Here is a 26,516-nt window from a genome sequence, read left to right as displayed (position 1 = left end):
CCCGGGCCAGTGGTGGGAGCCCATGGCTCAGTGCTTCATTGTGGTGCCAGCCATGTGGGACCCAAGCGCCCTTGGGTGATGCTTGGGGTCTGGCTGCCGTGAGGCACATGATGCGGGGGCGGGTCACCACACGTGTGAAGCCCTGACCCGTGTTTTAAGACACCTCTTGGGGGCACAGTGCCACACCTGTTGTCCTGGCAACTCGGGAGGCTGGGGCAGGAGGACGGCAAGGTCAAGGCCAACCTGAGAAACTGAGTGAGACGCCGTCTTAAAAGGGTGCAGCTCAGTGGAGAGCACCCTGGGGCTCAGTCCCCAGGACCTCGAAATAGTAAAATTAAAGTTAGAAAACAGAAGGCCTGGCAGGGAGGCCGCAGCCCAGGGCCCTGCAGTGTCCTCTGCCTGCTGTCCTGGGCAGCGCGTCTCCTTCCTGAGCTCAGTGCAGCAGCCTGGCCGCTGTGCTCTGGGCGGCACACCCCTGGCACACAGGGCACAGCAGCGGTCGTGGACAGCCACGGTGACGCGCGCCCATCTCTCTGGCAGGATTCTGTCATGCCTTCCCAAGAGCCTCCAGTAGCTGAGAAGAGCGACGGCGTGGACCTTCCCTCGGAGGAGACCGATGGCAGTAGGCACTCTCTTCTCCTGCTGGCCTGGCTGGGCTCCTCTCTGCCCGGTCTGCCTCCCGCTGCCTCCCTTTCCTGGCCTCCTGGTGCCCAGGGTTCATGTGGGCAAGCTTGGTGCCCTCCCACAGGGCTGGGGGTGCACTGGGGGCCACCTGAGGATCCTGGCCAGGCTGGTTCTTCTGTGCCCTGGGAACCGTGGAGTGAGGACCCTCCCCACACGGACTTGAGAGTTCAGAGAGCACTTGGTGCTGGGGGCTGGTCTCATGGGAGGGCCTGAGGGGCTGCCAACGGTGGCTGCTGCCCGGCCCTTGGATTTCTGTGGGGGTTTCTGGGAAAGGGTGCCCCTTGTTTCCACATCCTAACCTGACTCACCTGCTCAGGTGAGTCTGACCTAACCAGGTGCTCAGCTCCTGAGATCAGTGAGGTCAGGTCCACTCAGTGGTGGGTCCACAGACCTTTTTTTTTTTTTTAATGATAAGAGATTTCAGATACCAGTTGGGTCGCGGCCCAGCTGTGAGCTTGCACACCCAGGTGCATGGGTGCTCTGGCTCCCCTTGGATAAGAGTCCCCTTGGGAACTTGAAGGATGAAACAAGGCCACAGAGCACAGAGCACTTAGTTCAGCACCCCACATGAAAAAGACTCCTAACAGACAGCTACCTGTCCATCCAGCCTCCACTTACCCATCCAGCACGCATCTAGCCATCCATCCTCTGTGCACCATCCTGTCCACCACCCACCCAGCCAGCCAGCGCTGAGCTCCTGCCCCTGCTGCGAGGGCCTGTCCTTAGGACAAAGGCTGGGAGGTGTCCCAGACTTGGCAGTGGTTCTGCTCAGGATGTCAGTCTGAGGACGGTGCAGGCGGCGTGCTGGATGGGGAGACGTGAGCACTTCCTTTACGATGTTTGAAAGGGTAGATGCACTAAACTCCTCTTTTGACTTGGACTGTTGTCAGCCTACACAGAGTGTATCAGGATGTGACGCCCCAGTTCCCAGAGTCCCAGGGAACCCTGTTGGCATAGGGCTCCCAGGCCCTGTGTTGAGATTCTGTGGTCTGAGTGGAACCCAGAAGGCTGCATTTTCCTAAGACTGGGGTCTGATGTGGCCACCCCTGGGATGCCCCTGAGCACAGCAGCCCTGGCCAGGCCACCACGTGCCCCTGGAGGACCCTGACACAGGGTGATGGCCTTTTTCTTTCCCTTGCTTCTCTAGTTGCGTACATTTCTTCCTCCCGGAAGCACGAGGGCATCAAAGACGATTCCGAGGTGAGTGTGTCCCCTCGTCCAGAGCCGTGGAGCCGGTTTCTGGGCAGTGGAGGACACTTAGGCATGAACTAGACGTGTTGGGGGTTGTTGCTGGCCTCAGGTGAGACAGGGCTCTATGGCGTCTGGGAGAAGGACCTCGTCCTTGGGTCTTGCTGCTGACGCTTGCTCCACGAATCCCCCTCCCCGGGGCGGGCGCCCTGCAGGCTGTTGGGACCCACATCCCGGCCCCAGAGCCAGGCCAGGGCTGACCTCTGAGCTGCCATTGTCATCCCATTTTATCTGCATGAAGACCTCCTTGTTGCCTCTCCTGCCCTCTGGCCTGGCCGGCACCGCGCTGCCCTCTCCTGGGTGTGGACCAGGCGGTGGACGGGCCTCACAGGCAGCCTGGTGAATCATGCAGGGAGAGCTGGGCTCGGCACCCTCAAGGGCGCCCTTCCTCAAGTGACCAGCCACACATGGCCACCCCTGTCATCCCAGCGGCTCAGGAGGCTGAGGCAGGAGGACCGCAGGCCCCATCTCGGCTACTTAGCGATATCTGGTCTCAAAAAGGGCTGGGAATGTAGCTCAAAAAAGAGACGACGTGGACCACTCAGGTCTTCTCATGGCCAGTCTGTCTGGAAAGAACCGGGAGCCCGCTGGGACCACCCCATACCACCCCCTCGCGCCCACAGATGTCTGGCAGGCCGCTCTAGGGCCGCCTGCTGGGGGCGGGGCAGACCTTGGCAGGCTGTCAAGACTGTGTCCCCTGCGGGAGGCCCTGCCTGGTGGGCTGCAGTGCCATCACAGGGCCCAGGGGCACCTGGAGGAGCAGCCCTCCCAGCGACCCTGGCGGACACATCCCTCCCCTTCCCTGGGCTCCCTCCCTAGGACCTGAAACCTGTCATTGATGGGGTCGACGGGATCAAGATCTCTCAGGGGCTCGGGCTGCAGGACTTCGACCTCATCAGGGTCATCGGGCGCGGCAGCTACGCCAAGGTCCTCCTGGTGCGGCTGAAGAAGAACGACCAGGTCTACGCCATGAAGGTGGTCAAGAAGGAGCTGGTCCACGACGACGAGGTGGGGGGGGGCGCTGGGCCGAGGGCAGAGGTGGGGCCGCGCGGTGGGGAACACGTGCGCGGGTGGGGGGGTGGGGAACTCACCTGGGTCCCCCAGGGCGCGGGGCTGCATGGGGGACCACGTGGGCAGGTGGGGGGGCGGGGACGCACCCTGGGGTCCCCAGGGGACCAGGCTGTGTGGTGCAGACCCGTGGGGGGGGGGGGCCGGGGACGCACCTGGGTCCCCAGGGGGCAGGGCTGCATGGGGGACCACGTGGGCAGGTGGGGGGGTGCGCCCTGGGTCCACTCAGGGATGGAGTCTGGACATGGGCCGGGGTCTCTGAGGGGATGGGGACCGGCTGCGTCTCTGGGCAGGAGGAAGCCGCTGCAGGCTGTGGTGAAGGCTGGCTTCCTCCGGTGAGGGGAGCCGCTGGGCTGAGTGACCGGCTGACTTGATGTGTCAGCTGCAAGCTCAGAATGGCTGAGTCTGGTGACATGGCAGTGAAGCCGGAGCCGGTCGGGTGGTGAGGGTGGCACTGTCTCTGGGCACATGCTGAGCGGCAGCTCCATGCCAGCTGCTTCCTTTTCTCTCTGTGGTGCTGGGTGACCAGGCCTTGTGACTGCGAGGCACGACTCGGCCGCTGAGCCCTGTCTCAGGCCCTGGTGCCGGTGCTTCTGGGGAGAAGTTAAGGCAACAGGACTGATGGTTTATTTCTTGAAATCTCAATTTCAACTTCAAGATTTGTTTTGTTTAGTTTTGTACCAAGATTGAACCCAGAGGCACTTGACCACTGAGCCGCATCCCCAGCCACTTCTGTGTTTTATTTTGAGATGGGTCTTGCTTGAAATTTGTTGAGGCTGGCTTTGAACTGGCCAGTGAAGTTGTGGTGAAGTGCACGTGACATAGAGCCTGCCATTTAGCCACGTTGAGTTGGTTTGTCACATTATGAATGACCGCCACCATTACCTAGTCCTGAACATCCCTTCCCCTGCCAGACCTGACCCTACCAAGCTGGGCTGGCATTCCCCTCACATCGGCCCCCCAGCCACCTGCATGGACTTCTGGTGGTGTCCTGTGCTGGGCATGTCACTGGCACCTGCTCAGGGTCCCCTGGTGGTAGCGTGCATCAGGATGCCCAGTCTGTGGTCCCAAGGCCTCGCTCTGTGCATCTGTCCATCCACGGGCAGAGCTCTCCCACCTTTGGCTGCGGACAGCGGTCGGGCAGTGAGGTCAGAGTCCCTGAGCCCCCGGGAGGCACGTCTGGGTGGAGTTGCTGGTCACCTGGGATTTGTGCTAACTCCCAAGGACCCGTGGCAGCTTCAGAGTGTGGCGCCTGCTTCCAGAGGGCGAGGGCTCCAGTGTCTGTACATGCCCACCCTGCTTCTGGCTTCTCGTCCCTTGGTCCTCATGGGTATGCAGTGGTGCCTCCCAGTGGCCCAGAGCCCAGGGCTAGCACTGAGGGTCTTCTCTGCCTGTCGGCCTCACACCTGAGTACTCGCTGGGTCTCAGGAGCAGAGGGCAAGGTGCAGGTGCCACGGTGCTGCTGTCACCCAGCCCCTGGTGCATGCCAGGTGGCCAGTGGCCGCAGAAGGGCTCCCCACCTGGCGGGGCTCAGGGCTCAGAGCTGGGGCTGGATTTGAGTCTTTTTTTTTTTTTGTATCAGATTGAACCCGGGGCATTTTACCATCCTTTTTATTTTACTTATTTTTTGTGGGGGGCGGGGGGAGGGTACTGGGGATTGATGTCACAGGCACTCAACCCCTGAGCCACATCCCAGCCCTGTTTGTATTTATTTAGAGACAGGGTCTCAAGATGGTGGTGATTGGTGATGGTGAGGTGATTGGTGATGGTGGGGTGATTGGTGATGGTGGGGTGATTGGTGATGGTGAGGTGATTGGTGATGGTGGGGTGATTGGTGATGGTGATAGTGGTGATGGTGGGGTGATTGGTGATGGTGGTGACTGGTAATGGTGGTGATTGGTGATGGTGGTGATTGGTAGTGATTAATGATGGTGGTGATTGGTGATGGTGGTGGTGATTAGTGATGGTGGTGGTGATTGGTGATGGTGGTGGTGATTAGTGATGGTGGTGGTGATTGGTGATGGTGGTGGTGGTGGTGGTGGTGGTGATTGGTGATGGTGGTGATTGGTGGTGGTGATGGTGGTGGTGATTGGTGATGGTGATTGGTGATGGTGGGGTGATTGGTGATGGTGGTGATTGGTGGTGGTGGTGATTGGTGATTGGTGATGGTAGTGATTGGTGATGGTGATGGTGATTGGTGATGGTGGTGATTGGTGATGGTGGGGTGATTGGTGATGGTGATGGTGATGTTGGTGATTGGTGATGGTGGTGATTGGTGATGGTGATGGTGGTGATTGGTGATGGTGATGTTGGTGATGGTGATGGTGGTGATTGGTGATTGGTGATGGTGGTGGTGGTGATTGGTGATGGTGGTGATTGGTGATTGGTGGTGGTGGTGGTGGTGGTGGTGAGCTGGGGATGGGTATATGCTAATGGTTGATAGTATGAGGGTTGGTGGTATCACAGTAATGATGGTGGGGTGGGTGGTGATTGTGTTGGTGACGTATTTCTTTGGTGGGTGTGTTCTTTTCCTCTATGCATTATCTTCTCAAGAGCAGAGAACAGAGGGTTTTGCTTTGCCTCCGCCTTCTGCAGGACGTGGGTGATGAGTGTTGAGGAGCCTCATTAGCACCCCCTGGTTTCTATTTCAGGATATCGACTGGGTGCAGACAGAGAAGCACGTGTTTGAGCAGGCATCCAGCAACCCCTTCCTCGTCGGCTTACACTCCTGCTTCCAGACAACCAGCAGGTAAGGAAAAAAGGTGTCCTGGAGATTCCACTGACTTTCCACTGGAGCCTCATGGAAGCCGAGCCCGGCCGAGGTGTCAGTGTCCTCCGCATTCTGCCAATGGCCAGGGCAGGGCATTTGGGTCCTCAGGCTTGCTTTGTGTTCTCCTTGTTGAGGTTCCACAGTCGAACCTGAGTTGTGCAATTCCCTTTATGAACCGTGCAGGAAGCGCCCCACAGTGCACCACCATCAGGCCGGGTGCTGAGTGCAGGGGGTCGGAGGTCTCCTCTGCAGGAGCCTCTGGCTGATGGAGAGCTGTCAGTAAGCACCGACGGCCTTGCTCACAAGCTCTGTGCTGTCTGGGATTCTGCTTTTAGATGCCTGAAGGCTCGTGGTCTCGGCATTGAGTATGTGCTCTGTTTACAACGCGGGCACCGCTGACGGGGACTCGGTGTGTCTATTTGAAAACTTCTGTCGCGTGCCCAAGACCACCTCAGGGTACTGTGCTGTGATTTATTGCACCAAAAGTATAAGGGAAAACTGGCCAAAGGACAGGCCTCCAGGTTCTGGAGGAAGTGAGGCACGGCCTCCCCCAGGCTCCCGCAGTGAGCTGGGTGGCTCAGGGCTTTACCAAGGGCCGGCCATGGAACCCTCCCCCAAGACATGCCAAAACCCCCAGTGCCCGAAGATACTCAGCATCGGGAGTCCTCGGGGTTCCCCAGAGAGGCAGCCGTGTGTGAGAGAGAGAGGACAGCTTTACTGTAAAGTGTTGGCCGTGAGACCACGGAGGCTGGGGAAGCTGATGGTGTGGTTTAAAGGCCTGAGAAGCAGGAGCCCCGATGGCAGGAAGACACCCCGGCCCTGCAGGACACAAGTCCAGCCTTCCTCCACCTCTGTTCTGTGGGGTGTCACACCCACACTGGGAAGGGGGCCCTCGCCCAGCTGCGCGCTCAGAGGCTGATCTCCTCCAGAGGCCCGTGACCAGCTACCTGGGTGTTGCGCGGCCCAGTCAGCTGACATAAAACCTCAGCTTGAGGCGTGGTGTGCAGCTGGGCCCAGTGAGCCGCCCTTCCTGTCAGGGAACACTCTGTATGTGTGTAGGGGACTGGCCACCCGCTGAGGCCAGCCTCGCCTGCAGGCCTCTCCCCTCACAGCAGACAGCCCTTGGGTGTGGCCCAGCCCTATGCAGAGGCTCCCTCCGCCCCACCCTCTCCTCTCAGGGCTCTGTCACCCGCTCGCAAAGCACTGGAGTGAGCTGGCCCCCCGCCGCCCTCTGTGGCGCTCCTGTCCTCCCCATCGCCCCAGCTGGGAAATTGGCAGTTGCCCCTCCCGTCCTCACTGGTCACACCTCCTGAATCCACCTGAGTCTCCCTCCTGCCCGAACCCAGCCCCCCGAGAGGCATCTCCCTGGGGCTCCCCCCGCCTCCGCTCTGCTCCTGGCACCGCGCCCGCCCATGGAGGTCCGCCACTCTGAACTGCCTCCCCTTTGCCAAAGCTCCTGGTACCTTTTCCCAGCAAATAAAATCCTCGTTTCCTGTGTCGAGGCCCCGGATCCTGGCCCTCCTTCCGGCCTTGCCTGCTGGAGCCCGCCTCCCCTCCCACTCCTTCCCAGAGCCCAGCCCCGTCAGTGGTCCCCTGCGAGCACCCCCATGGCCCTTGGCCAGTGGCTCCCCGTTACGGAACAGTCCCGAGCCGTTCCCGGAGGGCGAGACTCCAGAGAAGAGCTTTGTCTCCATTTGTTCCCTGCATGGAGTGGTAGGGTGCAGATCTAAAAGGGTCCACTGTTCCAGACTCGCTTCCACCAGGTGGCCCAAGGTGTGGCCTCTGCGCCCGGCCTCCAGAGACCTAGGTGTGAGTACTGCGTGTGCAGAACCGGAGCAGAGGAGAGTGTGGGCGGCATCTCCTGTGACCGCAGGGCTCCCTGCACTGCCCTCCCAGTGGAGGGAGGCCTCGCAGGAGGGAGTGATGTGCACACCTGACTTCTCACTGAATCTGTCACCAGCCGGGATCGCCGGACACTGGTGGCCGGGTGTGTCTTTCCCCAGCGGTGTCCCTGTGCCTGCCTCGACCCCTAGGCTGTCTCCCCACCTGTGAGCTGCTCAGGAGCAGCCCGTGTCCTGTGCTGTTTGGTCCCCGGCTTTGGTTGATTCTGGCCCTTGGCACCCAGCAATGTGTTACATGAAACTCGCGCTTCTTGTCCAAGTGCAGCGTGATGGTGGTTGGTTTTACGTGACCCACTCGTAGTGAGGGAAGAAGGCGTGAGGTGCTACCTGCGTCAGGAGACCCCTGGGTGATGCAGAGCTGGCATGGGGACCTCCCTCGCAGGTCCACGGCAGCGTCCTAGGCCTCTTAGAGTCAGAGCGCACCTCCGGGACCACAGACGACCCCTGGAAAGAGTGGGCAAAGAAGAGAGCCCGCACCAGGCATGGCGGGGCAGGCAGGAGGATGGCGAGTTCAAACCCAGCCTCAGTAAAATGAGACACTAAGCAACTCAGTGAGATCCTCTCTCTAAAAAAATACCAGAAAGGGCTGGGGGTGTGGGGATATAGCCCGGTTGGCAGAGTGCTTTCCTCACACGCACAAGGCCCTGGGTTCAATCCTCAGCACCAGGAACAAAAAAAAAGGGGGGCTGGGATGTGTCTCAGTGGCCGAGTGCCCCTGAGTTCAATCCCTGGTACCAGAAAAAAAAAGAGCCCGGGATCACCCAGGTTCCCCCGGACCGTCTTAAGGGTTTCCTGGGCAGCCATAGGAGCAAAGGCCCTGGTGTCACGCTTGCTGGCTGTCCTTGCCTGGTGCGGCCCTCCTGCCACCCCCTCCCTTGGAGGGGCTCACAGCTGGGCCTGGTCCCAGCAGTTGCTGCCGAGGTCTCTCCCGTGCTGCGAGGGCTCCCGCCCTGCTGGCATCGTGGCCCCACAGGAGTCCGCAGCTCCCACGGCCAGACAGCGGCTGGGAAGACGGCCCAGGGGAGGAGCCGAGCGCCAGGACACTGCTGGACCGTGGTGAGAGTCAGCCAGCTGCTCCTGATCCAGGGGGGTCGGCCTGGCAGGCCTGGCCCGACACTGGCTGGGAGGAGCTTCTCGGCTGTGCCCAGCTGCTGCCCCAGCCGCTGAGCATCATGGGGGCACCTGAGGACTTACCTGGCTCCTGGGTTCCCCTGAAGCCAGCACGTGTGGCTCTGCCAGGCCTCTTGTGAGGGGCCGGGGAAGCCACGGTCCCCTCCCCAGCAGGATCCCATTTAACAGGAAGCTGACCAAGCAGGGCAGGACACAGGCACTCCCTGGCCGCTGCCGTGGAACCTGGTAGATAGGACACTGCCGTTTCCACATGGGCTCACCCTCTGCAGAGGGGCCTCGGGATAGGAAGAAACGAGGATCGCTGCCTTTCCTCCCAGGTCCAGTGGCACCGCTCTGCTCGGACGTCCTCCTCGGACATCCTCCTAGGACGTCCTCCGCATCACTGAGCAGCTGTATGGAATTCCCAGATCTTTAACCAAGCACTGGTTCTGCCACGCGGATGCCAACGTTGTGGTATTTTTAATAGGAATGAGCGTCTGTTCACAGGAAGACCGTACCCCAGTATCTAGACGGCCCACCTTGTCCTAGTAGTGGCCAGAATTATTATTGCCACAAAGTCTCCAAAACAGGGAAGCCTCCCTTCAAGCTGCTCCAGGAAAAGTGGGCGACCTACAGACTGTACAGAGGTGATGCTGTCGGCGCAGACCCCTCCCGCTCCACCCGGGCCAGACGGTCTGCACCCTGCCACTCCCTCTGCACAGGGAGGAGGGGCAAGCCTCCACCCCTCCAGGATGCCCTGTGAGACCCTCGAACACTTCTGCCCTGGCCCAGGTGGCTTGGAGGTGCTGCATGCCACCTGGGCAGCTCCAGTGGGGGTAGCCTCTCTCTGGAGCAGAGTAGCTTCCCTGGACTTAGTCACAGGGAGCATCAGGAGGGACAGCAGAGAGCAGGGGGCTCTGGGGCAGCTGGTGACTTTAGTCACCATGCGGAGGAGTGGCAGGAGCCGTGGCATGTGAGGACCTTGGCTGGGTCTCCCGAGGACAGGCAGAGCAGATGGTGACTGGGCTGCGCAGGCATCGGGGCCACGTGCAGAGGCCTGGAGCTCTCGAGGCGTGGCCAGCTCTCTTGCTGCCTGCCAGCTGGGCCTGGGGGAGAGGAGCAGCCAGGGGGAGCCCCTCCCCAGCAGGGTGCCTGTGGCCTGATGCTGGGATCCTCCTGGCGGCCAGGGGAGCTGGACGAGGCAGGCCCAACAGCCCTCAGGCGGGCAGGGCTGGGAGAGCGCCCAGCCGGAGCGAGCAGAGGGAGGGGTGGAAAGGAGCAAAGCTGCCAGGTCCAGCCCTCAGGCCACTGCCTTGGAGGGCTGAAGAGGAGGGACGTGCTAGGGTCGGTGGGTCCAGGGTTCCCATGCAGCCTCTGGTAACGGGGAGCCAGCCACTGCCCCGCTGCCAGGACGGCCCGGGGGCCTCCAGGAGCCTGGGAGGGGGCGAGCCAGGTGCTTGGGCCACTGTGCCTGCAGTGAGGCAGAGGAGGGCGGCCTTCGCAGGACCAGCGTGGGAGCCCAGCCTCCCTGTGACCCACCTGCTGTGCCCTCTTTATCTGGAATGCTTGCCGTGGTTAGGTGCAGCTCAGTCCTTGAGTCCTGGACAGGCTCCAGCTGGTGGACAGGCTTTCCAAAGAGAGAAAGGTGGAGGTACTGGCCAGGGACGCAGGAATTCAGGGATTTTTTTGTCAAATGTGGGTTCATCGCACAATCTTGGGAACACTGTGGACATGCTGGTGCGTCGTCCCGAAGCCCTGAGCAGCAGAGTCTGTCTAGGACCCCATGGCTCTGGCCCCTGTCCACTGATGGGCAGAGGGAAGCTGTGTCCTGCTGCTGGGGCATGTCACCTGCTGTGGGGACCACACAGGGAGCTCCAGGGGAAGTGGGTCATCGCTGGCACCTAATCAGGAGGCGACAGGCGGCTCTTGGAACGAGATAGATCGGGGCAGGGACGTTTATTGCCACCGGACTCACGCTGTCCCAAGCCAGGTCCCTGGGCCGTGGCATGAGGGTGCAGTGGGGTGTGGCCTCTGCCCCCACCAGACTCCCACGGCATCTGGGGTGCGGTGCTGCCTCCTGGAGGCCTCCCTCCGCGGAAGCTCCTGGGCTCTGTGTGGAAGTGGCTCTGGGGACACCGCTGAATGTCATCCCTCTTGGTTCTGATGTCTCTCGATGCCCCTCTCTGGCTGCTGTCATTGGCCAGCCCTGGTGGGCAGTGGACACTTGGGTGTTTGTGCCAGGACAGTGATCGGCCGCTGCAGGTCAGAAGGGCCTGTTACCTCTGCCCGCTGCAGACCTGCGGTGCTGGTCCAGGGCAGGGTGGGGGTGTAGGGAGCTGTGGGCTCTGCCAGGCCTGGAGCGGCTGCCCCTGCCCCGCTGCTGGAGAAAGGATCTGTCTCCCCAGTTCCTGGACCCGCCCATCTGGTGTCCTTTCCACTAGCAAAGGACCCAGAAAACTTGAAGTTTCTGTGATGGGAGAAGGTTCTAGAAGGACTGGGAGGCAGTGTGGGGTGAGAAGAGGGCCGGTGCCTGGCAGAAGCAGTCCTGTTGTTCAGCGAGTTCACTCCTTCCCTCTTGCCTTCCCTCTTGCCTTCCCTCTTCCTTGCTCAGGTGGACAGGGGACTGAACCCAGGGCACGCGACTGCCCAGCAGCACCCAGTCCTTTGGTGTACGTTTGTTTTTAATTTTGAGACAGAATCTCGCTAAGTTGCTGAGGCTGGTCCCACACTTGATCCTTGAACCTCAGCCTCCAATCACTGGGGTCAGAGGGGTGCACCACCACGCCCAGCCCCTTCTCTGTGTGTGTGTGTGTGTGTGTGGGTGTTGCTGGGGTCAGACCCAGGGCCTCTCACTTGCTGGGCCAGCCACCCCTGCCGTCCTCTCTCAGGGTGCCCTGAGGCTGCTGGCCCAGGGTGTCCCCCTTGTGTCCAGCCTGTGGGGACGCCCCCTGACTCCTCCTCTGGGAGCTCTCTCCTCCCGCAGGCAGTGTCTCCTGACCTGGGAAGGTGGGGCCTGCAGCTCTGAGTCCATCCTCAGGGACAGCTGAGGCTGCCTGCTCCCCTCCCACCTGCAGATGCCACCCGGGACCTGCCCCAGCAGCACCGTCTCCGTGTCCTTCCCTGGGTCGGGGGGTTCTGGCCCGTCGCTGTTGCTGGTTGTTGTCACCGTCTTATTGGTGTGACAGGGCCTCGGTGCCCAGGCTGCCCCCTGAGGGCCGCGGCCTCTGGGCCTTGGACTCTCTGGGCTAACCCCTTCCTGGCTGTGCCGTCACTTGGCCACCCTGCAAGGCATTGCCAGGGGTGGGCTCTGGGCTCACCCAGGCTGTCTGGGGCAGGGCTCATTGTCATGGTGATGTGGGCTGGGAACCCACTTCCCCTCTTGTCCCTTGTTTGTCCCATCTGTAAAATAGGGCAGGTGCTGAAGTCCACCTGGAGGTCTGGGAATAAATGAGTTAAAATACAGACGGGCTCGGAATGTCCTGACACGGCAAGGACGTGACAGCTGTGATTTTCATCGTCACCACTTAGGGGTAGGCAGACTCGGTAACATGTAGGAGGTTGATGTCCTCATGCATCTCTCCACCACGGGGGTGTGCAGAGAAACGCGTCACTGGGAGATTTCACCAGTGTGTGGGCACCATGAACAGCCCGGCGTGGTGGCCACACCTGTCATCCCAGCAGCTCGGGAGGCTAAGGCAGGAGGATTGCAAGTTCAAAGCCAGCCTCAGCATGTATAGAGGCCCTAGCAACCTAGGAAGACCCCATCTCAAAAATTTTTAAAAGCAGGGCTGGGGGTGTGGCTCAGTGGTAGAACCTTGCCTCATATATGTGAGGCACTAGGTCCAGTTCTCAGCACCACCTAGAAATAAACACATCAAATAAAGGTCCATCAACAACTGTAAATATATATAAATTTTAAAAAGAAATTTTAGAAAGCGCTGGGGGTGTGGGTCGTCATGTAGTGACGCGTGGCTGCTCCCCCTTCGGGCCCTGGGCCTTCCTGCTGCAGCTGTAGGCAGATGTGCAGACACCGGGCTTGGCCGAGGGCAGCGGGCGCCCGGGCGGCACCCCAGAGAGAGGGAGCCCTGGAGGCGTCGCTGCTCGGCTGAGCATGTAGCGTGGGGTTGTGCCAGCCATGGTGGGATCCGGGGGTGACTTAAGAGTGGGGGCATTGCTCTGGGCCACCACAGGGGGCTCGAGCTCCCTCCAGGTGGGGTCGGGGTCCTGGGATGTTCCTGGGCCCCAGGCAGGACCGTGCATGTGGCTCTATGGCTGTGTCCGTTTGTGTCTTCTCATAGCAAGCGGCAGAGGACCGGCAAGCCCAGGGGCAGTGAAGGCAGGTGGTGTCCCTAGCGCATCCCTCAGAGGCAGGAAGGAAGGCCTGCCCAGCCCCACACAGACTGCCCCGTCCCGGCTCCGCCCGTCGGATTTCTGCGTGTGCAGCTGTTGTTTCCAGTCGCCGTGGTCACGGGGCCTTGTTAGGTGGCCTGCGGCCAGTTCTCCTGGAGCCCAGGGCAGGCGAAGGATGGGCACGGCTGCCGTGAAGGGTATTCGGCTGTGCCCACTGGGCCTGCCCAGGGCTGTGCAAGCCCTGCAGGAAGAAGTGGACTTGCTCGTCCCTTTCTTGCTGTCCAGACCCCAGGCCGGGGGAGCAGCCAGTGCCCTAGGGCCGACAGCCTGGGCTCCAAGGCAGCCGAGGGCGCAGATCCACCGGGCCCCGGCAGGGCGTGTCTGAAAACAGGCTTGAGTTTGGTTTCCCTGAAGTGGTCTCACCACGTGCGGGCGAGGTCTTTCCAGTAAAAGGAAGCCCATCTCTGGCCAGGGGTTTGGAGACTGGAGGGACCTGTGCAATCGAGATCCTGTCCCTGAACTCATGGTCACCTCAGTGGCCCCAGCCATCCTTCCTACCTGTCGGCCTGGAGGGCTGGTGGCATCTCAGACGCATCGTGGCCACTCCTCTCTGGGACTTTGTGTTGTCCCCACACTGGAACATCTGAGTCCTGAAGGCCGGGCTACAACCCAGAGTCCCACCCTTTCCTGTCTTTCCTGGTGGCTGGCAGGTCTGGTCAGCTGGGCCCACCTTTCCTGCCACCCCTGCTGGCCCTCTGTGGCTCCTGGCCGGCCCTCCCAGGAATCCCTTCAGACGAGGCAGCAGACCATGGAGTCCCCGCGAGGTCCCCCACCCACCCTCCTGGCCAGCCCCAGCCCGGCTCGGCTCCAGGTGGTCAGCTGTGGTCCTGCAGCTCTGCCTCCCCTTCCCTGCGCCCTGTCCAGGCCTCTGCGCCTTGGCAGAGGTCACCTATCCACACGGTCCCCACCTGGCAGGCCTCGGGCCTCTAGCCCTGGAGGGCAGATCAGGAGATACAGCTGCTTACCGGTCCCTCTTTCCTCGTCCCCGTCCTCTGCCTGGTGCCCTGAGCTGCGTCTGCCCCCGGGTTGATCTTAGATGTTGGGAGAGCCAGAGCCACACCCACCAGCCCAGGCACAGAGCTGGCCTCAGCCGCCTTCAGTCTGAGCTGTCCCTGCTGGTCCCAGGAGCCACCTGGGTCCCTGGTTTCCTCCTCTTTGGGCCACCTGGGAGGAGCTGGACATGAAAGGCTACAGGCCAGCAGCCAAAGGCAGCTCTGTCTGCTATTGAAGGTCAAGTTCCTCCAGGCACCGTGGCCGACCCCTGCAATCCCTGTGGCTCAGGGGCCTCACACCTTTGATCCTGGGCATCCTGCGCAACTGGAGAGACGGCGTCTCAAAATAAAAGTCACAGGACTGGGATGCAGCTTGGTGGCAGGGCATCCCCAGTTCCGAACACCAGTGGCCGTCTCGGAGGCTGCCACTCCCGGGCAGCTCTTAGCTGCTCTGCCCGAGGTGAGGCTATAGGTGCTGCCGAGGGACATGAGCCCGGCCCCTTGTCTCCCGCGCAGGTTGTTCCTGGTCATAGAGTACGTCAACGGTGGGGACCTCATGTTCCACATGCAGAGACAGAGGAAGCTCCCGGAGGAACACGCCAGGTGGGTCCCAGGCAGGGCAGGGCAGGGGCCGGATAGACGGGGCAGGCATGAGGACCCTCCTCGGGAGGTCGGCAGGAGCTGGGAGGAAGGGCAGAGAGGACACTGCTGTGGGGAGCCAGGTCTTGTGGGCGGCCCTGATGTCACCAGGCCCCGCCTGGGAGCAGCGGGCTCCAACATGAGACGGCCCAGTGGCAGAGCGTGCCAGGAAGAGCGGTCTCCGTGTCCTTTGAAAACGACTGAGGGACACCTGCCCCTTCTCGTGGCACCGGTGTCTGCCCACAAGCCTCTGCCGGCCTCGGGCAGCGCGGCCCCCAGCAGCCTCCCCTCACCAGCTCTCCTCCGTACCCCACCCGCCCTGCAGTTCTGAGTCCCCAGGACCCTCTGGGGACGTGGAGCCTGTGGCGGCGTGTGCACATGGCCCGCTTCCCAGCGTGAGTGTGGTGGCATTGTGGGCCTTCACGCTGCTGTGTGGCCGTCCTGCCACACCTCCCAGGCCACAGCTCCGTCCCCTGAGTCGGTGGGCACCCGCCTCCATCCTGAGCCCCTTCGGCTGCCCCCTCTGAGAGGAGCTCCTCGTGGTGCGCTGGTCTGCGTCCCCCCGTGGCTCAGCATGATGTCTTCATCCTGCCCTGTTGCCCCGGGGTCACGATGTCCTTCTAAAGGCCACGCAGTGGACAGACTTGGCCTCCTCCTTCCATTCACATGTCCTGGACTCAGGTCACCCCGCGCTTCAGTTGCTGGGAATAAAGCGCTTTGCTCTGGTGGGCAGTTCTGAGGCCCTGCTCCGGACTCTGGCCTCCACACCCGAGGGGAACTGCCCGGCCACGTGGAGTTCTGTCTTCATGCTCAAGGGCCGTCCCTCCTGCTGTGCGCCGTGGCTGCACCGCAGAGGGCATGGGGTCAGTTTCCCCACACTCACCGCGGGCGTTTTCTGGCCGTTTTGTGCTGTCGTTGTGGCCACCCAGTGGTAGAGGGGCCCGGGTGTGCCTTGGACTTGCATTCCCCTCACGTCCAGTGGTGCTGGGTGCCCTCTGGGTCTTGGGGGCCACTCATTGGCTCGTCACACAGAAGACGCAGCCAGTGGCCAGGAGCTGGGTCAGGCAGTGCGGCCTCCGGCTGGACCTCTGCACGGGCCGCCCTCTGCTGCTGACGGCAGGTGCCCCCCAGGTTCTACGCTGCTGAGATCTGCGTTGCTCTCAACTTCTTGCATGAGAGAGGGATCATCTACCGGGACCTGAAGCTGGACAATGTGCTTCTGGACGCTGATGGACACATCAAGCTGACAGACTACGGCATGTGCAAGGTGAGCAGCTGCCCTTCCCTGGCACCAGGTCCCTCAGCCTCCTGTGGTCCAGGGGGACAGCACCTCGGCCTGCCCTGCCCTTGGTGCCCCAGGAAATGCCCACCACCTGGATACAGCTTGATGGTGGGGCTCCAAGGTGCCCTTCCACCTGTAGTCCATGTACAGTCCCCTCCTTGAATCTGTCCCCACAGGAAGGCCTGGGCCCTGGGGACACCACAAGTACTTTCTGCGGAACCCCAAATTACATCGCCCCGGAAATCCTGCGGGGAGAGGAGTACGGTGAGTGGGTGCCACACAGGAGCAGACGTGTCCAGGCCTCTGCCCTCAAGCAGAGAGGGAGGCGGGGCAGCTGGGCCAGCCCCCAGGGTCCAGGGCAAGGCCTGCCTGGCCACCAGGGAGAGGCTCGGTTGGCCATCTCGCACCCCACATGTCCTGGCCTGCCAGCCCTTCAGACCTCCTGGTGTCCAGAGCCGGTCCTTGAGGGCCCTGCAAGGACTTTCCTTACCCAAGAGCCCCGAGGCTGGGGCAGGGAGAGGACGAGGAAGCAAGGACATGCAGGGGTCAGGGCAGGTGCCCCGCATCGGGGGGCACCACCTCAGGTGCAGGGGAAGAGGTGTCCCCGGGAAGGCTGACGCGTCTTCTGCTCCCGTCCTGCTCTGGGTGGGAGGCAGCGGCGGGACGTCATGTGCACCCACGTTCACCTGTGTGTGGAGGGTGTGCTGCGTGCGCCCACTAGTGTGCCCACTGCCCTGACACACCTGTGCCAGGAGACCAGGTGGAGCCGGCAGGCCAGCCAGGCCCTGCCCTCGGAGTAACTGGGCCCCCGAAGCTGCTCTGGTTGAAGGTGAAGGTGCTCAGTGGCCAGAGCAGGAAGAGCAGACAGGCAGTGGCCTAAAACACAGTCCAGAGCGGGCCCTGCACACGGCAGGCAGGGCCTTGACTTAGTTAGGGCAGGTGGCCATCTGGACTGTGGTGGCAGCTGCTGTCCTTAGGCAGAATCCGAGGCTCCCCGTGCGCTAAGACAGTACCCGACAGACCACCTGAACGTCAGGAGGCCGGAGAGCGGATGTAGCCGGGGTCATGGGAGCGTTGTGCTGTCGCGGGGGCTTTCCAAACTCAGTTAAACAAAAGCAGAAACAAGAAATAGACTGGCCAGGCATGGTGGCCACGCCTGTGATCCCAGCGATCTCGGAGGCTGATGCAGGAGGATCGTAAGTTCCAAGCCAGTCTGGGCAGCTGAGTGAGGTCCTGTCTCAAAATAAATTGTTAAAAGGACGGAACGCGCTCGGTGGTGAGACCCCTCCTTGGTTCAGCCCCCAGAAAAGGGAGGACGACTAGGTGGGCAGCGTATCAAAGATGCCCGAGCAGAACTGAAGGCCCAGGTGGCCACCAGGGAGCCACAGTGTGGGCCGAGGGTGACAGCTCAACTTGCAAACAGTCCTGCAGCTCCGAGGGAGACAGGCCCAGGACAGTGGGTGGCGGGAGCCGCCGAGGAGGATGCGGGCTCCCTGGGTCGAGGCTGCGCCAGCTTGGAAGCGTCCCCATTTGTGTTGGCTGAGCCTGTCAAGCAAACCAAAGACGGCTCTTCCCAGGGTTCAGCGTGGACTGGTGGGCGCTGGGCGTCCTCATGTTCGAGATGATGGCCGGGCGCTCCCCCTTCGACATCATCACCGACAACCCTGACATGAACACAGAGGACTACCTTTTCCAAGGTGCGTGGGCCCAGGGTTCTCCCGGGCTTCCTCCTGGCCACCCTCCCTCTGGCCAGCCTTGTTCCCACACGTGGCTCGCAGGCTCTGTGAGTCAGGGAATGGCCATGTGGTGGTGATGCACTTCACGTCACCAAGGGTGACCTGAAAAGAGAACCCTGACTTAGCCCGAATCCCCTTCTGCCCAGGCCAGGCACACCTGGAGGCCTGGACAGTGCCCCGGCCGTTGTCACCTGGAAGCCCTGACACCTGCCCTGGTCAAGGCCCCTGTCCTGGGAATGCAGGTCCAGGGGCCAGGCTGTCCCTCGGCGCCCTCTGCTGGCCAGTGTGCTGAGGCTGCCGTGCGCCTGAGACAGGGCTGAGTGTGGGGAGCAGTTGGTTTGCAGCCTGTGGAGCCCTCCTGCAGGGTAGGACGGGGCCTGGCAGGGCACCCAGAGGCCCTGTTCAGAACTGGGCTTAGGCCGCAAGTGCTGGGCAGAGCCGGCTCAGCCAGGCCCTTCCCTGCTCCCTCCTGGCAGTTATCCTGGAGAAGCCAATCCGCATCCCCCGGTTCCTCTCCGTCAAAGCCTCCCACGTCTTGAAAGGATTCCTAAACAAGGTATGCGCCTGGCCCCATGCCTCTCCAGGGGCCCCCCGTGGAGGGTTCTGGGTCCTGGGATGTGGGATCCCCGCCCTCGTTGGGCCTTCATACTTAACAGAGTGGGCATCATGCCCAGGAGGAGAGGACAGAGCAGCCCGGCCCGTCTGGGAGAGAATGCCAGTAAAACTCGGGACTCTCGGGGCTCCGCAGAACAGTTCCACTGGGGGTGGCGGGGTCTCCTCTTGAGCATGGGCCTGTCTTGGGAGGCTGACTGGCCCTCGTTTGAATCCTAACCCCAGGACCCCAAGGAGAGGCTCGGCTGCCGGCCACAGACTGGCTTTTCGGACATCAAGTCCCACGCCTTCTTCCGCAGCATCGACTGGGACCTGGTAAGGCCTCAGGGAGCTGTGCATCCCAGGCACGAGCAGGCCTCCGGCAGGCCGTGTGGGAGGGCCACGCACCTCGGGGTCCTTAGTGGGGCCCCACTGCATGGAGCCAGGGCTGCCAGGATGGGAATGGAGGGCATGGGCCCCAGGGCTCCAGGAGTGAGGGGGACACAAAGAGAACTCGGCCAGCGAGCTGAGGGTGGCACTTCCTGGCCATCTATGGGCAATTTCTTTGGTGTCCTAGTCGGTTTCCAAAAGCTGCCTGGTCTCAGTCTGTCCCCACTAGTCACTAGACAGGTAGTGGCACCACACTCAAGTGGGGTCTGGTCGGTCCCTGGGACTGGAGAGAAGCCGACGCAGTGTGTCTCCGTGATGCGAACAGCCCGTGAGGGGAGGCAGCGGGGCAAAGCTCAGGGCCGGCGTCTGCTTCCCAGCCCCACCTGGTCTGTGTGCCACAGCAGCGACGTCCACTCTGGCCCTGTGGTCAGAGCGGGCTCCCTTCCACACAGCCAGTCAGAGGGCTGCCCTGCACACCTGGGGACCCTGGGAAGGGGGCGGGTCAGGTGACCAGGCAGGCCCTGGCCCCTCCTGGAGCCCAGCAGCTGTGCATGGCAAAGCCAGAGCCCCATGTCCTTCCTCTCGGGGGGCAGAGACTTCAAGAGAGAACTTTGCTGTTTTCTGTTTGATTTTACTGCTCTGCAGTCCCAGGGAAAGACGGGTTTGGACTTGACTTCACCACCCAGGTGACCCCGCCCCTGACCCACACTGACACTCAGCTGTCCACTGCCAACCTGGTGGAGCCGAGGCAGGTGCTCAGTGGGATACGCGTCCCTCCCGGACACCTCCTGCCCCCACCCACCTCAGCTCCTGCTCCAGGAGCAGGCGGCTCATCCTGACAGTCTGTTCTTTCACAAACCAGGCGTCACCCAGATCCAGGGCCAGCCCTGCAGGCCAGAGGGACACCTGCTCCTTAGAAGCCCGAGGGCCCGAGGTGGCTGTCCCCTGCAGGTCATGGCTGTCACCACATCAGCCGTTAGCCTTTCCATCCCTGTGGAGGTGCATCTTGACATGCACTCACACAGACACATGCCCAGTCACGCCAGGGGCTCCGCGGCACAGAGGACCCACCCGGCCCTCTGCCCACATCCCCCCTCCCCACCCACATCATAGACCCAGCCTAGCTTCTGTCCAGGGACCTGTGCCTCTCAGGGCCCCACGAGTCCCCCAGCCTATAGGGCGTGCCCCTGCCACAGGGCCTCTCAGGCAGGGCGCGGTCTGCGTGGCTGTTCCCAGGCTGATCTCCCTGGCCCATGGCCCTCAGCAGCAAAGCACAGCCTGGCCTACTGTGTCCTTTCTGCCCCCGTGGTTGTGGGCCTTGGGGGCTCCAAGGCAGAATTTGCTTCGTCCACTGCTCTGTCCTTGTGGCCTAGGATGATGGCTCACACCAACCTATGCTCAACAAATATCACTTGAGGGGCTGGGGCTCAAGCGGTAGCACGTCCGCCTGGCATGCGTGCGGCCTGGGTTTGATCCTCAGCACCACATACAAACAAAGATGTTGTGTCCGCCGGAAACTAAAAAATAAATATTTAAAGAAAAAAAAAAATATATATATATATATATCACTTGAGAGGGGCCAGGGTGGCCAAGAGAGAGAGATGTAATACTGGCCTCTGTGTTCACTCTCAAAGGGAGAGCGAGGCAGCCTCGCCCTCCACAGAGAGAGGCCGGGGCAGGGCCAGCACCCGGCTCCCGTTCTGACTCCTGTTGGGTATCTCGGTCCTTTCAAGCAGCCAGACCTAAGATGGAGAAAACAATTCAGGAAATGCCCCCTTTTACACTTCCTTATCATGAAACACTGAAACTCATACTGACAAACGGGCGATCCTGGGGCGGGGGGTGGCTGGGAGAGTCCTGTCCCCACAGCTGTGCCTCCCCTGCAGGAGGCCCGTCTCTGAGAAGGCCACCTCTCTAGCACCCTGATTTCCTCCCCAACTTGGGCTCCAGGACAGGGAGCGGGGGAGGCCAGCCAAGGCGGGTGGATGGGCTTGTTTACTGGCAGAGTGACTGACGCTCTGCCATCCTGGCTAGGATCAGCCACCCCCACGCCCAGTGCAGGAGAGCCTTCTGACTAGCCCTACTCTGCTCTTCCATGGGAGACGGAGGTGACAGCTGGTCCAGAGTGACCAGGTCATCTGCCATGTGGCCCAAGCTGCTCTGGGAGTAGCTGGGGGGTCCAGTGCCTCAAAGGGCCAGCTTTGAGTCTGTCTCCTCTCAATCCCTGTCCCCCTACACACCTGGCAAGGAAGGGCGCTGACCCAGCGTGGCAGACCTCCTGGACTTGTCAGGTGGCAGCTCCATTTAGGAGAGATGGGGCCTCTCACAGCTGGAGCTCAGTGTTTAGGGACAAGCCTGGCCCTGTACAGGAGAGCAGCACCCGTGAGTGTGAGTGGATGAGCTGGAGGGAGTGAGAAGGGAGTGAATGAATCAATGACTGAAGGGAGTGAATGAATGAATGAGTCAGTGAATGGGTGAGAGAATCAATGAGTGGATGAGTTGGTGGACAGTGAGTGAATGGATTAATGGATGGATGGGTGAGTGAGTGAATAAATAGGTGAGGGAATTAATGAATGGGTGAGTGAATGAATGAACAGGTAAGGGAATTAATGAATGGGTGAGTGAGTGAATGAATGGGTGAGGGAATTAATGAATGGGTGAGTGAGTGAATGAACGGGTGAGGGAATTAATGAATGGGTGAGTGAATGAATGAACAGGTGAGTGAATGAATTGATGATCGGGTGAGTGAATTAGTGAGTGAATGGGTGAGTCCATGGGGGAGAGAGGGAGGGAGGGAGGGAAGGCTGAGTCTGAGGAAGAGGAGTCCCGGAGGGGATGTCCCTGTGGCTGTGGCAGAAGCCTGGCTAGCAGTGTGTGAATAGCAGCGGAGGTCGAGGCCCCAGGCCTGGTGTCTGCAGTTCTCGGCTCCCTCCACACCCCAGCTAGCGGAGCCTGATTGACTGTGGCCAGGGGTAAGTGCTGCTTGGGTGCAGGGCCTGCCTGGGGACCAGGGGCCCTCCTGCCTGGTGCGCATTCCCTGCTCAGCAGTCACTGTGGACTAGAGCACAGGCAGGGCCCTGCCGGGTTCCCAGCACCTGTGCTTCTAAGACATAAGGGAAGGAAACCTGAGCCCGGATTCCCCAGCTCGGTGGCAGTGGCTCTCAGGCAAGGCCGGCCAGCGTGGAGGTCTCTGCCTGGGGTGGGGCGCCTCACCACCCGGGACTGGCCTGCCTAGCTCAGGCCTCCAGTGTTTTTGAGCTCAAGTTGAATTTTTCTGCTGTTGGATATTTTCTCCTAGGTGAGTTAGTGAATGGGTGAGAGAATGTTTTTTGTGTGTGTGTTTTTGTTTTTGAGTACCAGGAATTACACTCGGGTGCTTGACCACTGAGCCAGATTCCATCCCTGTTTTGTATTTTGTTAGAGTCAGGGTCTCATGGAGTTGCTTAGCGCCTCACTTTTGCTGAGGCCGGCTTTGACACGAGATCCTCTCGCCTCAGCCTCCAAAGCTGCTGGGATCACAGGCGTGTGACACTGCGCCCAGCTGTAGGTTTTGTTTTAAGAAGAAGGGGTGTTCGGCATCCATCTACAAGGCATACCGAAAAGCAGAGTTTCTCCCATTTCATTCTGTGGTTTGAGCGAGTGCCGAGGACTAATCTGGGGGTGGAGACCGCACTGATCTGAGGCTCCTCGCCTGGTTTTCCCCAGCTAGAGAAGAAGCAGGCCCTGCCTCCCTTCCAGCCGCAGATCACTGATGACTACGGCCTGGACAATTTCGACACGCAGTTCACCAGCGAGCCCGTGCAGCTGACCCCAGATGATGAGTAAGTGCTGGGGCAGCCCAGGGGTCAGGACGCCCTCCTGGGCTGCCGAGTTGAGGTGCAGGGCACCAGCTGCTTCCAGCTCGGCTCCCGCCCAGCCTCCCTTTCTACCATGGGTCTGGCAAGGGGGTCTCAGCAGAACCCAAGGGAGCAGGCCCCCGGCCCCCCACCCACCCCTTCTCTGTGCTTCCAGGGACGTCATAAAGAGGATCGACCAGTCTGAGTTCGAAGGCTTCGAGTACATCAACCCGCTTCTGCTCTCCACCGAGGAGTCCGTGTGAGGCCTCGTGCCTCTCTGCCGTGGACATACCTGTGAACGACCCCGTGACCTCATCCTTCACCACAGCATATGCATGCCAGGCTGGGCACGAGGCTCTGGGCAGCCAGGGAGGGACGCTGGCCCGAGACTGGAGGGAGACATCCCCTCAGGCAGGCGCCTCTGGGCAGAGCAGCCCCTTGCATCTGGGCCTGGAGAGGCCGGCTTCGTGCTGGGGAATGGCTTCTTGGACCTGCGTGGTGGACCACCGCGGCGCTACCCAGGCGGAGACTCGCCATCTCGAAGGTGCACATTTTCCACAGAAGCAGAACTCGATGCACTGACGTGCTCCTCCAGGAGAGTTAGTGTTGTGTCCTGAGGAATAAAATGTCCCGATGGTGTCCAGCGTCCCTCTGATGCCTTTTTTCCGAGTGGCACCTGCAGATGCAGCCCAGATGTGAGGAGGAGCCGAGCTTGGGAGCAGTCGGGATGTGGGTGGGGGACGGGGTCCAAGTGCCTGCAGGGGTACACTGCACAAGGAACCTTTGCCGATTCGGAACGTTTTCTAGATCCCGGTAAGTTCCTGATGTGACATTTACAAGTATTCCCCCACCACGCGCATGACCAGCCGCGGCAGTGGGCTGGTCCTGATGCCCTGGCCAGAGCGGCAGAGCTGACCTGCCCGCTCCATGGACCCGGTGGGGAAATTGGGATCCCAGAGATGCTGAGACGTCGCTCACCAAAGCACCAGTAGACCAAAAAAAGGAAAAATAAAATCTGAAAACGAAATCTGCACAAAATGTGTCTGAAGACGCTGACCAGTGCCTCCAGGATTCTTGTGTTCTGTGTCAAGAGTTTTGGGAAAATTTATCAGTCACGTGATACTCTCAGAGATTTAAAAACGGTGCGAGGGACCCTGGCCTTACGGTCAGCAGCCAGCCCCGAGAGCCAGCGCTGGTTCCAGGAGGGCAGTGCTGCATGGCCAGGTCAGGGCTGCTTCCCAGGTTTCTAGAAAGAGGTGAGCCAAGTCCTTGGCCCCTCGGTGTGCCAGCCACCTCTTAAGCCCCCCAGCCACTGGGCAGTGTGTGGGAGGCCTGTGCTGCAGTGGCCAGGGGGCTCTGTGCCCTAAGAGCTATCCTGGCGTGCCTTGGGGACATCGCCATACGCCCTCTGGCTCCCCACAAGGCAGTGTGGAGGCCAGTCTCACCCCGGGGGCCTCCCAAGGAGGTCATGTTAGAAACAATCACAAGTGCAAGGTGCAGGATCCACTGCCCCTGCTGCACAGAGACCTGGGTAGACCAGTCCCCCTGACACACTCAGGTTCCTGAGGCCACTGCAGCAGCTGGCACTGAACATGTCACAAATTCATACTGGGTCCAGGTGCTGGACAGGCCTGCGGAGTGCTTCCGGCTCCCAGGCTGCCCTGGTGCGTTAGCTGACCCCACCCCAGCTGGGGCTCCCAGGTGGCCCTGCAGCACTCCCAGCCTCAGCCAGTGAGACCCCCTCCAGGGACAGAGGCCCAGGCCACCTGTGGGGCCCAGGAGAGCTCCAGCCCCCCGGGGTACGGCGGCCCCAGAGCCCTGGTCTGAGGGCCATGCAGTCCGCCTGTCCGGGGGCAGCCACCTCTGGGAGCCCCTCGCCCCTGGCTTGCCCGGTTCAGGGTGTTCACTCCGACACTGCCACGCTGCCAAACGTGCCAGGCGCCAGCGCAGCTGCTTGCGGACAGGTGTCGGTGAGACTGAGCTCATGGGAGAGGGCGTTTTTATGTGTAGGAATTTGTTTTACAAATTAAAGAAAGTGAGGGATGTATCAAAGCTTGGCTTGGAAAAGCCTCCCCTTCGAACAGTCCAGACACGAGCACAGCTTTTGGAAATTGTTCATGACATCTGGTGCCTTGGTGATGGTGAAGCGTCCCGCACGCCTGGGCAGAGCCTGCGTGCCAGCTCTGCCGCAGACGCTGTCCTTGCCCGCACGGCCACGGCGTCGTGTTCCTGTGCATCTATTAAAGACTGAACGAAGCGCTCGCTCGTCTCGTGGTGGTTGCTCGTGTGCGAGGCCCCTCTGGGAAGCGGGTGGGGCCGTCCCCTCAGGTGGACTTTGTTTCCTAGAGCAGTTCTGGTTCACAGCCCCGCTGAGCAGAGGGTCCGGTGCCCTGTGTCCCCTCGCGCACACGCGTGGCCTCACCCTCGTGATCCTGCCAGTGGGCCGCACTCTCCCGGCTGCACCCTCCCCTAGTCCACACTGCGCCTTGTCTGGGCCAAGCTGAGGCCTTCCCTGGGTTTGGAGGAGGGCACAGCACATGCCAGCCCTGGAACCCCATGCTCCGCCCATGTCCCTCCCCGCCCCTCCCCACCAGGGGAGGACAGGGCAGCAGGGCAGTGCCTGCGTTGAGGGCTGGACTCCGGGAAGCTGTGCCCTGCAGGCCGTCCACGTGGCAGGAAGGCCCCAGAAGGCTGCCTCCTGCCCTGCACACCACCCAGTCCAGTCGCTGAGGGCCCAGCAGATAAGGACCGGAGAGGACGCCACTGTGCCTCTACTGGGCTGGGATGCCCTTTCCCCTGGCCAGACACAGCCCTGGGACTCCAGCTCCTGCCAGCAGCCTTCCCACTCAGGACAGTGCCTCGGGCTCCCTGCCCCGCTCTGGGGCCATGAGACTGGACCCCACTGCCTGCCCTGGCCTGAGGACAAGAGCCAATCCCAACCTTCCCGTGAGTCCTCGCACGGTTCCCAGGCTTGCTCTGCAGAACCCCAACACAGTGGCCCTTCGACAGGCTCCCCGAGTGCCCCAGGATGCAGCCTGGCCTACCCTTGGCCCTGAGCTGCCCGCTCCCTGTATGTGCCTTCAAAGCTTGTTCAAAGCTATTTTTTTAAAGGAAAATCCCGATTTCTGGATGTCACCCTGGGTTTCATGTCCTGCTTGTCCCACCGGATCCTGTGCCTTGCTGAGCACCAAAACCTGGATCCTCAGAACCCCTGGGCCAGGCCCCGGGAGAAAGCGGCCCAATCCCCTGAACGAATGTCACTGGTAAGCCGGTGCAGTGGCCGCACCTGTCCCCCCAGCAAGTCAGAGGCTGAGGCTTGAAGACCCAAGCCCCAGGCCCACTCGGCAAATCAGTGAGACCCTGTCTCCCCATAAAGAAAGGGCTGGGTGTGGCTCGGTGGTAGAGCACCCTGATATAATCCACGGTATCAAAAACCAAACCAAACAAAAGGCCTGTCCATGCTTGGGGAACCACTGACCCTCAGCAAGGAGGCCGTAGGGCCCCTGGTGCCATCACCTCTCCTGCCCTCAGGACACGCTCCCCGGGGAGCTCTCTGTCCTGGAGACATCATGGCCCACTGCTCACACATAACACCCAGGGCAAGGACCTCAACCCGTGAAGCCTGGGCTGCGACCGCCAGGCCTGTGACGGCCACCCTTGGTGACACCGCACCTGCCTGTGGAGGTGAGCACACCAGGGGGTCAACAGTGTGGCTGTGTGCTCTGGTCTGGATTCGAGGGGCCTAAGCTCCTGTGTTAATGCAGGAACATCCAGGGGTAAGGTGGCTGGACAGAGCTACAGCCTGACTGTCCACCCTGTTCGAATGGGCTGCCTGGGTGGGAGCTGGGGCTGCCCTGGG

The 26,516-nt window shown here is 61.3% G+C and overlaps 1 protein-coding gene across 9 annotated transcripts in view; it reads left to right on the top strand.

Annotated features, from left to right (window-relative positions):
- The window catches only part of Prkcz (protein kinase C zeta), an 86,148-nt gene extending 62,852 nt beyond the window's left edge, over positions 1-23,296 (top strand). For 8 of the 9 annotated variants that reach the window (XM_058572598.1, XM_058572597.1, XM_046424456.2 and 5 more), the window contains 12 exons: positions 541-622; positions 1,832-1,884; positions 2,752-2,940; positions 5,652-5,749; positions 14,700-14,786; positions 15,954-16,089; positions 16,281-16,368; positions 17,682-17,801; positions 18,317-18,396; positions 18,678-18,767; positions 22,527-22,642; positions 22,833-23,296. In XM_058572598.1, coding sequence (XP_058428581.1) covers positions 541-622; positions 1,832-1,884; positions 2,752-2,940; positions 5,652-5,749; positions 14,700-14,786; positions 15,954-16,089; positions 16,281-16,368; positions 17,682-17,801; positions 18,317-18,396; positions 18,678-18,767; positions 22,527-22,642; positions 22,833-22,920 — 1,227 coding nt within the window. In that variant the 3' untranslated portion in view covers positions 22,921-23,296. Of the gene's footprint in view, positions 1-540; positions 623-1,831; positions 1,885-2,751; positions 2,941-5,651; positions 5,750-14,699; positions 14,787-15,953; positions 16,090-16,280; positions 16,369-17,681; positions 17,802-17,986; positions 18,274-18,316; positions 18,397-18,677; positions 18,768-22,526; positions 22,643-22,832 lie in introns of those variants that run through there. The other variant, XM_046424461.2, reaches the window with a different exon arrangement.
- The last annotated feature ends 3,220 nt before the right edge of the window (positions 23,297-26,516 follow it).

The sequence above is a fragment of the Marmota monax genome, unplaced genomic scaffold, assembly GCF_021218885.2.
Source record: "Marmota monax isolate L192 unplaced genomic scaffold, Marmota_monax_Labrador192_F-V1.1 WCK01_AAM20220418_F8-fsc00080, whole genome shotgun sequence".
NCBI classification, from domain to species: domain Eukaryota; kingdom Metazoa; phylum Chordata; class Mammalia; order Rodentia; family Sciuridae; genus Marmota; species Marmota monax.
Note: the sequence above shows the minus strand (reverse complement) of the source record. Positions and strands in the feature narration are given on the sequence as shown.